The 17,600-nt window shown below is 36.7% G+C and overlaps 1 protein-coding gene across 2 annotated transcripts in view; it reads left to right on the forward strand.

Annotated features, from left to right (window-relative positions):
• The window catches only part of LOC120418485 (neogenin), a 259,674-nt gene that overhangs the window by 230,313 nt on the left and 11,761 nt on the right, over positions 1–17,600 (forward strand). For both annotated transcript variants that reach the window (XM_039580923.2, XM_039580924.2), the window contains exon 2: positions 4,685–4,996. In XM_039580923.2, the coding sequence (XP_039436857.1) occupies positions 4,685–4,996 (312 nt within the window). The remainder of the gene's footprint in view (positions 1–4,684; positions 4,997–17,600) is intronic.

The raw sequence follows: 17,600 nt of genomic DNA on the forward strand, positions 1-17,600 counted from the left end.
ATCCTGGAAGGAGCGTAACTAACTACATCCGTAGTTCTGTTAGATCATCCAAATTATCTTGATCAGAACAGTATAGCTGTGGTTCCTTGCGAGTGTCCTATTTTCTTACCTCCACGTTGGCTTGGTTTTCATGATGACCTAGCTGGTGGCCTGTGGAAACGGATCGTAAACCTTTGACCACCGCGGGTCAGAGTCGAGACGGCTAAATGAAAGGGGCGCGACAATGTGGGAAAGGGAAGTAATTTGTGATTGTATACGGTATTGTTTTGATTCGCAGTATGTTGAGTCAACTGCTGTGGATGTACCTGAAACATCGCACAACGGGGTTTCTCTTCTGTTCATTCTCAGCTACCACCTATCTCCTATTTTTATTTTGCTCTTCTGATTCCCAATCCTTCACTGATTCTTCTATTTAATATCCAACATTTGATTTTAATTTTACTAACTTTTGATTCTCTTATCTCTCAAAGCTTTTCCACTCTTTTCTATTAATTGATACTGCTGTAACAAACTTTGTTTTGTTTTTTTCCTTAAAAATATACTTTTCCTTAATGTAATAGTAATATCAAGTCTATTTATCATTCGCCTAATCTTTTTTGATTTTATTGCGAATTTATTTATTTAAATAAATCTTTATCTGTCCTATAAATTATCATTACTATAATCTTAGCTTGTTTTGTATCTCTATTTATCAGGGCTGTGGAGTCGGAGTCGGAGTCGGAGCCGGAGTCGGTGGAGTCGGGTCTTTTTAGGGACCTGGAGTCGGAGTCGGAGTCGGAGTCGTCAAAACTCGAACAGCTGGAGTCGGAGTCGGAGCTGGAGTCGGCTAAATTTTTATGAGCCGGAGTCGGAGTCGGAGTCGGAGCCAAATATTTCTGATAACCCGGAGTCGGAGTCGGAGTTATCTAAAATTCAACAAAAATATGTGTTTTTCATTGTTTATTGTTGTAATTGTTGTAATGCAGGTTAATTCTCGAAATTTCTTATATTTTCAATTGTTTTTTGAGTTGCATGCACTGCGTTGCCCTTTTATTTATTTTCTGAAAGAGATTTATCAGGTGCCATTATGTTTTGAAGCATTTTATTTATTGTGATTTGAATGCTTTAATTGTGTTAATTCACTATGATCATTGAAATTGATAACCTGTTATTCCTCTCTTACCCAAGTATGTAGTATCATAACTATAAAAATTAACAATATTGGATTTGTAGTCAGAAATATTCAATTGATTCTTGACTGCTTTTTTTGCTTATATTTTTGTGCCCTTTCAATTCAAATTTGACCAAATTAAATCCAGTTTTTTTAAAATTACATATACAGTCATCTTTTACCCCTTTAGCGAATGTATTTGAAGTTCTAAGTAAATTTTTTTTACGAAAAAAGTTGCGAGGTACATAAAAAGATTGAAAATAATCGGGAAACTATTCCATCAAATAATCAACGATTATAATAATCTATTAATTGGAACTCAACATGTCGCATTTAAAATATTTGAAACTGACAAAAAATATCATATAAAGTTGCAACTTATTTTGAAATAAGCATTGATTATGGTGGGTCTCGTGGCGCAGGGGTAGCGGCTTCGGCTGCCGATCCCGATGATGCTATGAGACGCGGGTTCGATTCCCGCCTTATCCACTGAGCTTCTATCGGATGGTGAAGTAAAAACGTCGGTCCCGGTTTCTCCTGTCTCGTCAGAGGCGCTGGAGCAGAAATCCCACGTTAGAGGAAGGCCATGCCCCGGGGGGCGTAGTGCCAATAGTTTTTTTTATTATTGATTATGGCAAATGAACCGATTATCTTAATGTTTTCTATTTCTATCTAAAAGTGTTTATCCTTGCAAACTATGTTGATATCGTTGCAAATTATCATTGAACAAATCTCAGAATTTAAGTACCGAAAATGAACCAATAAAAAATGTATGAAAAATAATTATAGGACTTTAATTTATTTATAAAATGTGATTCAACCGGTATGAATTTTGTCATAATGTAAATGTCTCACGCCAATATGACGGAAGGTGACTATCATTGAAAATCAATCAACCTAAAAAAATCTTATTGGAAAGGTAGTTCAAGGGGCCCTTTTGAAATATCAGTGACCTAGGAAATATTTTACCGAGGATTTTTGTGTTTTTTATTTTTTATTTTAAGGTTTTTCAAATATTTTGATGGAGGCACACGATCGTTTATAAAGCTTCGTTCTAGGTGAAGATTCATGATTTATTGCGCGTCTTCTTTGAAATATATAGAAAATTTCAAATTTAAAATCAATTGAAAAAATCCTTCAACTAGGATATTTTTAAGGTCACGGATATTTGAAAAAGACCCCTTAAGAGTCCATTCCACGAAGAAAAATGTAGGTACAATAATTTACAATAATAATCTCCTTCAGCCATGGCGTGATGTCTATGTAATAGTTTCGTTTAAATTTATCAGCCTTTAATAAACTATACGTAAATTTGAAGTTAAGTTAATGAATAAAAAAATACTTTAAAATGCCTTCAAATCTGGAGATATTTTTTGATTTATGGTATAATAACGTATAAAACTTATAACCTAGAAACTTTTTTTCCATTTTTGATTCGAATTTTCTTTCCTTGAGCAAAACATGAAACTAAGAGAGTATTTAAATAATCGTATTTATCATTGTTTTCAAAATAATAGTTAACTAACTTTTGATATATTGAAAAATACGTGGAGTCGGAGTCGGAGTCGGAGCCAACAATTTATTGAAAGCTGGAGTCGGAGTCGGAGTCGGAGTCGGCTAAAGTTGGCAGGCCGGAGTCGGAGTAGGAGACGGAGTCGGTTGGAGTTGAAAGCCGGAGCCGGAGTCGGAGTCGGAGCCGGCTAATCCCAGAAAGCTGGAGTCGGAGTTGGAGTCGGAGTCGTTTGAAACATGACCCGACTCCGCAGCCCTGCTATTTATTAACTATTGTCTAATTTTACATCTAATACATCTAGCTTCTCATTTTTATTCTTCAAAATACGCTCATCATTCTCTTACTATTGATACATGATTTTTATAAAATAAATTCTCTTTTACTGTCTATTGTTTTCAATCTTCACCCTTTTTTCAAACAAGTGAGGTTTGAGCCCTTACTCAATTTATGGAATGGTTAAAGGATTAACACAAATATTACTATTGTATTTTTGGTAAACTTTTGAATAACATGCTTAGGTCCAAAACATTGTAACAAAACACCGCGACAGAAGAAATAGCAACAGATTAACACGATTCAACATTAGGGAAGATTTCAGGAGAAAACAGTACACAGTAGAATAACAACTAGTTTTTGAATTCAAACTAAAAATAAAACAGTTTTTGCTTTAATGAATGTTGATAGGCACACTATAAATGGTTAGGCGCTTATACTTACATCAAACCCTACGTAATGTACCACCCCCGGCCGAGTTAAAATGCGTAACCGGAAAAGAAGGTGTGCATGCCTGGCACGAACACTCAAAGCGTGTTCTAGAGTGTTGCTCGTACTGACTCAGAGCAAGGGTGAGATGTAGGTGTAAGGGCAGTGCGTGTTCGTCGGGAACCTAGTGCATAAGATCGGTCAAGGCCCGTTCTTACACTGAAAATTGCGAATTGCGAATTGCGAATGTTTCAACAAAATAAAATAATTATGTATCGGTGGTCTCCTTGTCATATTTCGAGATTATAAATTCAGAAGAACATTTGAGTTGAATGAGTACAGTAAACTAAATCAAACTGGATCAATGTAAATGTGCTGTTCTATCTTTTTTTCATAAATGTTAACAAATTTGTTGCGAAAAACTTAAGAATATCGATACTTTTAATATATTTCGGGAAAATTCCAAAAAATATGGATTATTAGCAAACATTATTACCTAAGCCAACTTTAGCTTCCAACATTTTGGATTGTTGTTAATTGACTGTTCTTTCCAACCAACACAACCCATTTGTAAGCAATCTTTACAAAACCCAGATCACTTCATCGCCATCGGTTTCCATTTAATCTGCTCCCCCACTGTTTTCGCAGCTAATTAAGCTGTTACACCCCACGCAATTTTTTAATCAAAACTCATCAGCTGTCCATCGCCCCCGTTCGTCACGATCATAAACATTCGACACTCCCCCTCACCCCCTCGCTGTTGACCACCGCTAATGATCGTGCGAAGATTTTCAGTAATTTTCACACCATCTTGATACCGGCTCACCCAACTCTGGGTTCTTGCGAGCTGTCGATATGACGGTTAACATCATCGTCATTCTGGCCAAAAAAGGTCGGTTGGGTGATGACGAAGCGCTAAAGCGACCCCGTCGCGTGCATTCGTTGGCCAGAGCTGAGTGCCCCGAGGGGTGGCCACATCTGGCCAAAACTTCAAACGTCACGTTCGGTGTAGTCCCGCCCGTTGAGGAACCTGTGTTGAGCTGTGATTAAAAGTTACACCAAAGTCTATGTGGAATTTCATTTCCTTCTTTTCGGTTCCTTGGTGGCCATGGGCAAGGCCTCTTCACCAACGAGAGTGGTCACAACATGTGATTACAATTAAGAGAAGTGCGATACGCCAACTGGACCATTTATAAAGTACAATCACTCAAAATTTAATTAAGCTATCACTGATGGTCTGCCGCCGCTGACTGATCGGTTGATTAATTTTAACAAGTAAGTGTAATTTATCATATTTTTCTCTCCATTTCCCTTTTCAGTGCTGGAGTTCACCGAGGAACCATCGGACGTGACCGTCCCCGAGGGCAGTTCAGTCACGCTGCAGTGTGTGGGCCGGGCGGAACAGAAGGGTCTGCGGGAGGGCAAAATTGCGCCCAACATTCGGTGGCGAGGTCCCGACGGGCAGGACATCGGGATCGTGGGCGATACCTTCCGGTCCCAGCTGGCCAACGGATCGCTGTACATCAGCTCGGTGGAGAAGAACCGTGGCCTGACGGGGCTGTACCACTGCCTGCTGACGCTGGACGGCGTTGGGACGATCGTGAGTCGATCGGCGCGGGTCGCCATTGCTGGTGAGTTGAAATTTTTAAATGTACAGTCAACTGGAGCAAATTGGGACAGCAGGTTAAACAATGTTTTAGCACGATATTTTGATGTGTCTGGCTGTTTTCGTTTAGAACAGTTGAGACAAACAAAATGTGTGGTCAAAAATGTTGTCCCGATCCACCCCAGATGACAGTATTTCTAGCGCTATAAATATTTTTTTATTATTGAATGCCAAAGCAAATTGAGTACGGGCGCCGCAAATATTTATAATTAAATACATGCTAAAAATTAAGTAATTCTCTACGTTTACGCAAATCGACTTTTCTTTATATTTTTTTAATCGATTCAAACTTTGTCGATCGATTCCTTAGGTTCAAAAAAGCCATTTTGCATCATTGGTTAATCCTGTTCGGCTCTCAATTTTCAATCGATAAAGTCTTGGAAACTGACATAACAATTTTGGAAACATTTGAACTTGAACTCTCGTCTTTCACTTTTTAACTAAAAAAATCGGATTAATAGTTTCCATCGCTTTTCAAATATATTTTCTCAGAAATAGACAAGAATATACAGTACTTAAAAAAGACAATTTTTCTTACCTAACCTCTTCGATTTGCGTGAAACTTTGTCCTAAGCGGTAACTTTTGTCCCTAATCACGAATCCGAGGTCCTTTTTTTAATATCTCATGACGGAGGGGCGGTACACTGCCGTTTTACGGCGATATGATGTATACGCCATTTTGGACATTTTCAATTTTATTGTACAATCTGATAAATAATCTTGAAAGCTACCTCTTGACGAAAGAATTTTTCAAAAAACTGCTCTGGGGCCCATTTTATTAAGCAAACAAACAATGATGTATACGCCAATTTTACTCACCATGATGTATGTAAACATTGAGAATTGATATAAGTCAATTCAATACAAAAATTTTGAAGGGATGGCAAGTGACGAGTAAACGGTGTCGCGTGGTCATAAACAAATCGGCCTTTTTTCTTGCTAAGAGCTGCGCGTTTCGCTAAAAGTTGTGCATTCGGTCCGCCAAAAGTGTTTCAACCTGAGGATAATCAAGCTTTTTGAGTGCACCTGTTTTCAAGCCACTAAACTGGAGAAATAATTTGGCTTTCTGCACATTGCCACGGCTTCCATCGCACCCTTCAGTATCGTCCAATCTACCGTTGCTTCCCACTATTCTTGGCAGTCAAACACCTGGAAACGTCAGGTTTGTTTACGATGTCAAACAAAACAAAAACACGCTCTGCCTCTGCAGTGGACGGAGATGGCCAGACTCTGAAGCGCTCGAGAGAGGATCTTACTGTTGCAGATTATCCGGACGAAGTGGAGAACATTACCGACCTGTGGCGCAACATGAAGAAGCTGCTGTTTAATTCGAACTCACGTCTGGAAGGAAAAATCGATGCGTGCAAAACGAGTATTGATGATTTGGAAGAGGAATTCGTCGCTCTCAGGAAGGAATGTGGTGAGCAAATGGAGGCTGTTCACCACCGGGTGAACTCCGTCGAGTTCGGATTACAACAAACTGCTGAAGATGTTGCTAGGCTGGAACGGGCGTCGGAGCTGATAATCTCTGGGATTCCTTATCAACAGACCGAGAACCTTCCTCAGTTCTTCCAAAACATTGCTACTGTGCTCGGTTATGACCAACCTCCGATTGTTGACCTGCAACGACTGGCCAAGTTACCCATTGCAGCCGGATCTGCTCCACCAATACTGTGCCAATTTGCACTGCGAAACGTACGTAACGATTTCTACCGTCGCTACATGACCAACCGGGACCTGACGTTACGACACATTGGTTTTGATGCTGACAAAAGGATTTTCATGAACGAGAACCTCACGAAGCTGGCCCGGGAGATTCGCAGTCAAGCTCTGAGGATGAAAAAAGCTGGAATCTTTGCTCAAGTGTTCACAAGGAATGGTGCTGTGTACGTGAAACGCCAGGGTCAACCAACATCGGAGCTTGTGCAGTGTGTTCAACAATTGTCGCTGCAAAAGTAAACCCTTTCCTCAAAGTTCTTCATCTCCTTCCCAAGCTTATCCTTTGATTCCATTCCTTTTCTCCTTTGATTCCTTCCCCTCCTGAAAGTCAACAACATAGAAGATAAACCCTTTCCAAAAAGTTATTCTTTATCCCTCCACGATCATCCTTTGATTCCGATCCCTTTCGATCCTGTGTCTCCTCCATCCGTCCTGAAAGTCATGCTGGTTCGTGTCGATGATGCCTTCTGCTGGACTGTAACGCTGTAGATGCTGATTTGGTTGCTGAAGTTGCTGTTATGGAAATGCTGTTGGTGCTGTTCGTGCCATGGGATGGCTGTGGTCAGGTCGAGACTGGAACATGGTACAAATAGAAACGTGTGTGCTTGCTAACTTTACTGCTGCCGATATTTGTTTTGATCAAATTCTGATTTTTTTTTTCCTACATTATGGCTCGTACAAAAAAGTTTTCTAAAACCTATTTAGGGGAAATCTACCCATTTTAATCCTAATAAGCGGTCGTGTTTGAATGATGCTGGATAATCTAGAGTCTCCCTTGAATTTTACTAAAACCAAGTACACCAACGAGTAGAGCAAGTTTTTGTGAACATTTCTGTTTATTTTCACTTTCACTAAAAGTTATTCTATTTCTTTACCAAGCATTTAACAAAAAAAAATCCCAAGGGTATTCTAATCGAGGCGAATGCATTGGGCCACGCCCATTTTTCTAATATCGGCTTAGTTCTTTTTTCTTCCAACACTCTGTCGAGTGTTGCCATTTGCGCTGACAGTTCAAACGAACACTCACGAAAAGTGGCATTTATAGGGAAAGTTTCCTGGCATCGCTGGCTGTGTTGCTGGTGGTGTTGACGGCCAGCCTTTGTTCTTTTTTGCCTTCGTCTCTCGCTCGGTTTTCTTCAGCCTTCGGTTGGAATGCAAAGTGAAAATTGAAACGTCAAACGACTTGACGCGTTTGTTTTTTTGATGGCGCTTGCTAATTTATTACATTTTTCGGGATTATTCTTCAAGTGAGTGCCTTACTAATGATCAAAAGAACATGTTGCCGGTAGTTGGAAGCAATTTCATATCTTAAGCGCCGTGAAAAAGTAAGCGAAAGTGAAAAGTTAATTTTGACGATATTCATTAAGCGCTTGAGGGATTCTCGTGTGTGTCACTGTGTGTGCCAACAAAATAATGAGAAGTGGTCTCGCAAAATACAAATTATGATCAAAAGTGCATTAAATGTGATCTTTTTGGCCAGTTAGTGGCATACATTTGCGTGCTTACTCGAGGCGGTGCTGTTGCTGGTAAGTTTATAGCCCAAATAGTATTTTTGGAGCTTTAATCGAGCATCAAACCCTCCATATGACGAAGATAGGTGTTTGATTGGAAAGGGTAGATTTCCCCTAGTTAGTTTTAAGTTATGGTTCTCTTTATTAAGCTATGGTTCAATTGGTGTAGGTTTGGTGGGCGGCTTTTGTTTGAAATTTAGCGCGTTCCCCACTAATAATGTTTGATTCTTCTAATGACGACGCCTCTGCAAATTACTTGATTCCAAGAGCTGTAATGAATGCTTGTTTGGTGAATGACGTTCAGAGCCTCTGTGCTCGCCGTTTTTCCAAATTTGAAGAACTCAAACTAAACTTTATTACAAGCAAAGTGGATATTATCTGTTTAACAGAAACCTGGTTGGATGATTCCATAACTGATGCAACCATTGAAATACAAGGTTACAACTTAGTTCGACAAAACCGTAATCGGCACGGTGGGGGTGTATGTGTATACTTTAAGCAAAATATTAGCTGTAAAATTCTTAAGAAATCTCTTGGTGCAATTTCTACCAATGGTCGTTATGAAACTGATTTTCTGTTACTTGAAATGCAATTTAATGGAAATCGTTTTGTTTTAGCTGTGTACTACAACCCGCCACAAAGTGACTGTTCTTACCTACTTCGCACCCACATTGAACAATTTTGTTTAAAATATGAAAATTCATTTTTTATTGGCGATTTTAACACTGATATTCGAAAAAATACTAGAAAAACTAATGATTTTATAGATACAATCGCTAGCATGTCGTTTTCTTGTGTCAATTTTGAACCTACTTTTTTCTACAATGATGGTTGCTCTCTTCTAGATCTTTTATTGACAAATTCACCAGAATTGGTACTCAAATTCAATCAAGTATCCATGCCCGGAATATCGGCTCATGATCTAGTGTTTGCTACTTTGGATTTTGAAAAACGTGTTGACCTAGACGGTTATTGGTATCGTGATTACAATAATTTTAACAATCATGCTTTCGAAAATGCATTATCGCGTCTTAGCATTAATGAATTTCTTAGCATCGATGATTCTGACATTCTTCTCAATACTTTGAACAATCATATGTTTATCTTACATGAACAAGCTTTTCCAGTAAAATTCAAGAAGTCATTTTATAAATCTTGGTTTAACCCAGATATTGAAAGAGCTATAATCAACAGAGACATTGCTTATAATGCTTACAAAAGATCAAAATCACCAGAACATCGCACCAATTACAACCGTCTTAGAAATGTTGTGAATTATTTAACTAAAACTGCCAAACGTGATCACGATCGACAACGTATCAACTTAAATGTTCCAGTTAGACAAATGTGGAAAAACATAAAAAAATTAGGAGTCTCTAAAAGTAAAAACAATAACATTGATAGCACCCATTCAGCGGAAGAAGTTAACAATTATTTTGCGTCTAATTATAGTGAAAGAAGTTCGTCTAGTATTCACTATTCTCATTCAACAGATAGTTTCCATTTTAGGCAAATCCACAGTTATGAAATAGTGGATGCAGTTTACTCAATCAAGTCTAATGCTGCTGGTCTTGACAATCTTCCGATTTCATTTCTAAAAGTTGTTCTTCCCTTTCTACTGCCATTTTTTGAACATCTCTTTAATACTATCGTAAAAACATCCAATTTTCCAGCACTTTGGAAACGTGTTAAAGTGATTCCAATATACAGGGTTGTTACGGACGGCGCGGATCGCGCGGATGGCGCGGATGGCGCGTATCGCGCGGATCTGGCGCGGATTTGCTGGCTAATTTTGCTCAGGCGCGGATTTCGCGCGGATATCAATTTGATAAACAAAATAATTGATAACGATAGAATTTCTTTCAAATTACAAAGAAAAATATTATTAGGAATTAAATAAATTAATTCTTTTTCGTTGAGTGCGAAAATATCAGTTTCTAAGAAGTTGTTAATGAAGAAAATTTTGTTCAAAAAATTATTGATTGTTTTTTTTTTCTTAATATGAAACTTCGAAATAATCTTCAAGAAGCGATTTTTTTAATGTATGGAGATTTGTTATATTAATTCAACATAACATTACAACTCATTATTTTTAAAACATCTGCCTTACAATTCAAATAAATATCAAATTTTATTAAAATCAAAAGAACAAAATTCGAAAAATTACAGAATTTTAAAAATTTGAAGCAATGAAACTTTTTAGATTTTCTATGTTTTTCAATATAAAAATTTAAATTTTTAAATTTTTGGTTTATTAAAAAAAAAACAAAACTTCTGTTACCACTCTGATTCAGGTAGAATTGATCACATTGTTATCCGAGCATTCGTTGGTGAAGGTTGTCTGAATCAACATGACTCGTCGCGTCCCGGCGCAAAACGCCGGCAATATTGCCCTACCTGCGGCTCAAGCAGGCAAAAAAGTGGGAATTTCCAAAAGGAAGGTTGAGGCCTCAACTGATGGCCAAAAACCGGGAATTTCCAAAAGGAAGGTGCTTTTGGAAGTGACATCGAACAGCAAAAAGACGAAAAAGAGCGACGGTACTGTACCGATGGATGAGGAGGAGGAGAACTCTTCATCGCACGAGGAGCAGCTTTTGAAGAACAACAAGTTCGCTGGACTGCCTGACGAGGACCAGGTAGCGGAAGCAAATGAGAATGAAGTGAAACAGCGAAAGGAGAAACTGCCTCCTTTTTATGTGCGGCAATCAGCAGCAACGATCGACTTTCGAGCGGGGCTGGTTGAACTCATCAAGTCTGGGAAAGTCCTAGGCAACATTCGTCTATGTCAGGACGGATTTAAGGTGCTGGTGCAATCCAGGCAGCACTATCAACTGGTCAAGGATTACTTGACCGAAAACGAGGCGGAGTACTTTACCCATGATGTCGTCATGGATAAGCCGTACAAAATCGTCGTCAGAGGTCTGTACGACATGCGAGTGGAGGAATTAGCTGCCGAGCTAAAAGTTTTGAAACTGGATGTGTTGGCCGTGCACAAAATGAGCCGACGCAACAAAGACATCAAGTATCGTGACCAGCTCTACCTGCTGCATTTGGCTAAGGGATCGACGACGCTTCCTGAGTTGAAGGCAATTCGAGCGGTTTTCAACATTATCGTGTCGTGGGAGCGATACCGACCAGTGCATCGTGACGTCACACAATGCTTCAACTGCCTGGGTTTCGGGCACGGAGGTAAGAACTGCCACCTGAAGCGTCGTTGCGCCAAATGTGGTACCGATGCGCACATCACATCCCAGTGCATCCAAGATTCGCTGGTGAAGTGCCTCAACTGCAACGGTGAGCACTCGTCAACCGACCGAAAGTGCCCCAAGAGAGCTGAGTTCGTGAAAATTCGGCAGCAAGCATCGACGAAGAATCAGCCTCAGCGTCGTAGAACTCCTCCAGCCCTGGTGGAGCAAAATTTTCCACCTCTTCAACCGCGACGCCAGGTCCCGAACTTGGCACCGTTACCGTTGGATCCCAGGAAGAGAGCTGAGATGAATCATCCACGGCCGGGTTCCAGCCAGGAGCCGAGACCGCCACCACCGGGCTTCAGCCAGGAGCCAAGACCAACCCAAGAACCAGCAGTTGAGGAAAATGGTAATGATCTTTACACCTCAGCCGAACTCCTCAATATTTTCAAACAGATGTCCGCTGCACTGCGTGGATGCAAAACCAAGACCCAGCAGATTGAAGTGCTGACCTCGTTCGTCATCCAGTATGGATCGTAGGTCCCTCAAGCTGCTGAATTGGAACGCTTGCTCCATTAGGAGGAAGAACTTAGAGCTGGTGGATTTTCTTCGCGAGAAGGAGATCGACGTAGCTGCCATCACGGAAACTCATCTGAAGCCCGGTGAAAAAGTTTATCTGCAAAACTACAAGATCGCGACACAGCTCGATAGGACCGCCTCTGGAGGAGGAGGTGTGCTTGTCGCTGTTCATCGTGATCTCAAGCCACGCCGGCTGCCACACTTCAAGCTGGACATCATCGAGGCCGTTGGGGTGGAAATTCCCACTTCGGTTGGCCCAGTACTCTTCATTGCTGCATACTGCCCACGTCAGGTGAATTCCAGAGATGGTTCAGCAGCAAAACTGAAGGGCGATATCCAGAAGCTGACACGGCGGAGCGCAAAGTACATCATCGCTGGTGACCTCAACGCGAAGCATGAAGTTTGGGGCAACAGCAGGAGGAATCGGAACGGAGTGATTCTGCACAACGATCTGCAAAACGGATACTACAACGTTGTGAGTCCGGATCGTCCAACGAGGGTGGCTCGGTCTGGGAATCACTCAATCATCGACTTCTTCATTACCAATATGGCTGAGAACGTGGCTCATCCTGAGGTGTTTGAAGAGTTGAGTTCTGATCACTATCCGGTGGTTGTGGAGGTTGGAGCTTCCGTTACTCCGCAGCGGCAACCAACCCGGAAAGATTACAACAACGTTGACTGGCAGCAGTTTCAGCAAGTGGTCGACAGCAACATCGACTATGATCAACACCCGGAAACTTCTGCCGATATTGATCGTTCGCTGGAGGTGATCCAGCAGGCTATCAACCAAGCAGAGGCTGCCAACGTTCGGGAGGTTCCTGTTAATTTTAAGGTAACTGATATTGACGTAGATACTAAACACTTGATTAGACTTAGGAATGTTTATAGGAGACAATATCAACGGACTGGGGACTATGACAAAAAGATTTCAGTGAACAATTTGAACAAAATCATACAAGACCGACTTGACAATATCAGAAATCAAGAATTTTCAAAACATGTAAGCCAGCTGGGGAACTATTCAAAACCATTTTGGAAACTTTCAAAAGTTCTTAAAAACAAACCAAAGCCGATTCCTCCTCTTATTGTTGAGGATTCTCGTTTGATTACATCCGAGGAAAAGGCAAATGCACTTGGGCTTCATTTTGTTAGTTCACATAATCTTGGCGCTTCCATGACCAGCCGTAAAGAAACATCAGTTGCCAATAGTATTTCAACAATCAATGACTCTACCTTTGAATTTCCTGCAGATTCCCATGTTTCTGGTGAGGAAGTCAAAGTTGCAGTTAAACAAATGAAAAATATGAAAGCTCCAGGCTTTGATAACATTTTTAATCTAGTGTTGAAAAAACAGAGTGATCAGTTCTTTCAACATCTAGCCAATATTTTCAATAAATGTTTGCAACTTGGTTACTTCCCCACCAATTGGAAGCTGGGCAAAGTCATACCAATTTTGAAGCCTCAAAAAGATCCAACATCGCCAACAAGTTATCGTCCCATAAGTCTTTTGAGTAGTCTGTCCAAACTCTTTGAGAAGGTCATCTATTCAAGGCTTTTGGATTTTACCAACGATAATAATATAATTTTGAATGAGCAGTTTGGCTTCCGAAAGGAGCATAATACTGCTCATCAGCTTACGAGAGTAACTAAAATCATCAAGCAGAACAAGCTTGAGTCTAAATCAACTGCTATGGCTTTGTTGGATGTTGAGAAGGCTTTTGACAATGTTTGGCATGATGGTTTGATACATAAACTGTATTTGTACGGTTTTCCAATGTATCTTATCAAAATTATCCAGCACTATCTTTCGGAGAGATCGTTCAGGGTTTTTCTGAATGGGATTGCTTCTGGATTATTCAACATTGATGCTGGGGTTCCCCAAGGAAGTATTCTTGGCCCACTTCTGTACAATATTTTTACATCTGATTTGCCTACTCTTCCTGGTAATGGTGTGTTGTCACTTTTTGCAGATGACACTGCCGTTATTTATAAGGGTAAAATAACCAGATATTTAGTTGGCCGTCTTCAGAAGGGTCTTGACGTTCTTTCCGAATACTTTGGCGACTGGAAAATTCGCATAAATGCAGCCAAAACTCAAACCATCATTTTTCCACTTTCCAAATCGGCCAGATTTGCCCCAAAAGATGATGTTTTGATAAAAATGAATGATGTTTCGATACCCTGGTCAAAGGAAGTTGTCTATTTAGGTCTCATACTTGACTCGAAACTATTGTTTCGGCAGCATGTAGATAAAATATTGAACAAGTGCAGCATTCTCATCAGGAGTTTGTATCCTTTAATTAACAGAAAATCGAAGCTATCTTTGAAAAATAAGCTAGCAGTTTACAAACAAATAATTTACCCCGTTATTGAGTATGCAGTACCTGTTTGGGAGTGTTGCGCTAGAACTCATAAATTGAAGCTCCAGCGTGTCCAAAACAAGGTACTCAAAATGGTTTTGAATGTTCCTGGCTGGACAAGATCAAGTGAGGTTCATGAATTAGCAGAAGTAAAAATGTTGGATCAGAAAATTCAAGAAAAATGTTTGAAATTCAGGGAAAAATGTGCTATTTCTGAATACCCCTTGATTCAAGGATTGGTTTAGTTTATGGTAAGATTAAGTTAGTTTTAGGTTAGGTTATGTTTTCTTAACATTTTTTTTTTTCTCTCATTGTACCTAGTGTTACAAAAATGATAAATCATATACTTTTAAAGTTATGAAAATGAACAGTGTTTAAATCACGAAAAGCAAACTAAAGCTGAAGAGCCACAGCTGACCACTTATTATGTAAACCAAATGTAATTATTATAAGAAAGATTCAATAAAGTATATTTAATTCAAAAAAAAAAAAGGTAGAATTGATTCTACTCCCAATGGAGCACCCACAGTCGAGCAGTTTTTGACATTTCGCTCCATAAAAAATACATTGTACAAAAAAGCAAAAACTGCTCGAATGGAAATGTTCCATTTGAAATTTCAGAATTTACATATTCAAAAAATAAAAAAATTAGAATTCATAATTTGAAATTGTCAAAACTTACAGACTTAAAAAACCTAAAAAAGTACGAATTATTAAATTGAAAAATTACGAAAATGTTACAATTGATTTTGTTATTTTTATTTTTTAAGGAAAGTTTTTAAGTTATCAAATAAATTTTTTTTTAAATTATTAGATTATTAAATTATTTGATTATTATATTATTATATTATTAAAATTATTAAATTATTAAATTATTAAATTATTAAATTATTAAATTATTAAATTATTAAATTATTAAATTATTAAATTATTAAATTATTAAATTATTAAATTATTAAATTATTAAATTATTAAATTATTAAATTATTAAATTATTAAATTATTAAATTATTAAATTATTAAATTATTAAATTATTAAAATATTAAATTATTAAATTATTAGATTATTAAATTATTAAATTATTAAATTATTAAATTATTAAATTATTAAATTATTAAATTATTAAATTATTAAATTATTAAATTATTAAATTATTAAATTATTAAATTATTAAATTATTAAATTATTAAATTATTAAATTATTAAATTATTAAATTATTAAATTATTAAATTATTAAATTATTGAATTATTAAATTATTAAATTATTAAATTATTAAATTTTTAAATTATTAAATTATTAAAATATTAAATTATTAAATTATTAAATTATTAAATTATTAAATTATTGAATTATTAAATTATTAAATTATTAAATCATTAAATTATTAAATTATTAAATTATTAAATTTTTAAATTTTTAAATTATTAAATTATTAAATTGTTAAATAATAAAGTTATTTAAATATTAAATTATTAAATTATTAAATTATTAAATTATTAAATTATTAAATTATTAAATTATTAAATTATTAAATTATTAAATTATTAAATTATTAAATTATTAAATTATTAAATTATTAAATTATTAAATTATTAAATTATTAAATTATTAAATTATTAAATTATTAAATTATTAAATTATTAAATTATTAAATTATTAAATTATTAAATTATTAAATTATTAAATTATTAAATTATTAAATTATTAAATTATTAAATTATTAAATTATTAAATTATTAAATTATCAAACTATTAAATTATTAAATTATCAAATTATTAAATTATTAAATTATTTTTTGCCATTTTCTTAGTTCGGATCATTTTCGGAGTCATATTTTAGTTTAGAGAAATTTAGAGAAGGAAATAATAGAAATTTCGTGTTTCGATTTTCCAGAGTAAAGTTTTGGCGAGAATTATCAAGCACTAAATACCTAGATTTTATAATTTGGTGATTTATTTTATGGCTTTAATTTTTTAAAATTTTCGAATTTAATTTTTTTCTGAATTTGTTTTTAAAGCAACGATATTTAAAGTGTTGTAAAAAACGCTAATATTGTTTCAGAAATGGCAAAAAAGATTCCATTTGGTACAGGTGCGATATGAATCCACAACTGATCAACGGTACTGATCCAAATGCCTTCTGTATTATTCTTTTTTCGATTAAAATTTCATTCATTATGTTACACCCTTTTATTTTTTTTCGCGATTTTTTTTTATATGGCGCGGATTTCGCGCGGATTGGGTTTTGGGGTCGGCGCGGATCTGGCGCGGATTTTTTCTCGACTTTTCCGTAACAACCCTGAATATACAAAAAGAGTGGATCTTCAGAGATTACCAATTTAAGACCAATAAGTTTGCTATGCACCCTCTCAAAAGTTTTCGAAAAAGTAATAAAAGACCAAATTTCACATTACATTACTGAAATGAATTACTTACATGCCTTGCAATCTGGGTTTAGAAAAAATCATAGCACAGAAACAGCACTAATGAAAGTTCACGATGATATTGCGTTATCTGTTGATAAAAAATGTGTCGCTGTTCTTCTGCTGATTGATTTTGCCAAAGCATTCGATCGCGTTTCTCATGTTAAGCTTTTGAATAAACTTATTTCTTTGTACAATTTCTCAAATGCTGCTACGAAATTGTTAAAAAGTTACTTAACAGAACGTTACCAGGCAGTTTTTTTTTAACGGTATTTTATCATCATTTATCCTTTGTGAGTCTGGAGTTCCACAGGGCTCTATTCTTGGACCATTACTATTTTCTCTGTTTATAAATGATTTGCCAAACGTTTTAAAATATTGCTCAGTACATCTTTTTGCGGATGATGTGCAAATTTATTTCTGTTCTGATCAAAACTTTAACATTCCTGATATTTGTTCGAAGATAAATTTTGACTTGAATCAAATTCATACTTGGTCTGAGTCTAATTTATTATCAATAAATCCTGCTAAAACTAAAGCGTTACTAATTACTAAACTTAAAACGAAACCTGATTTTCCTAACTTGATCATGAATGGCGCACAAATCTGTTTCGTCAACGAAGCAAACAATCTTGGCCTGATTTTCAGAGATAATTTAGAATGGGATCTTCAAATCAAATCTCAATGCCGAAAAATATACATATCTTTGAAGCAACTTACTCTAACAACGAAACATCTTGATGTTAATACTAAACTTAAGTTATTTAGATCGCTGATTTTTCCACA

This window comes from Culex pipiens, chromosome 3 (assembly GCF_016801865.2).
Source record: "Culex pipiens pallens isolate TS chromosome 3, TS_CPP_V2, whole genome shotgun sequence".
Taxonomy (NCBI): domain Eukaryota; kingdom Metazoa; phylum Arthropoda; class Insecta; order Diptera; family Culicidae; genus Culex; species Culex pipiens.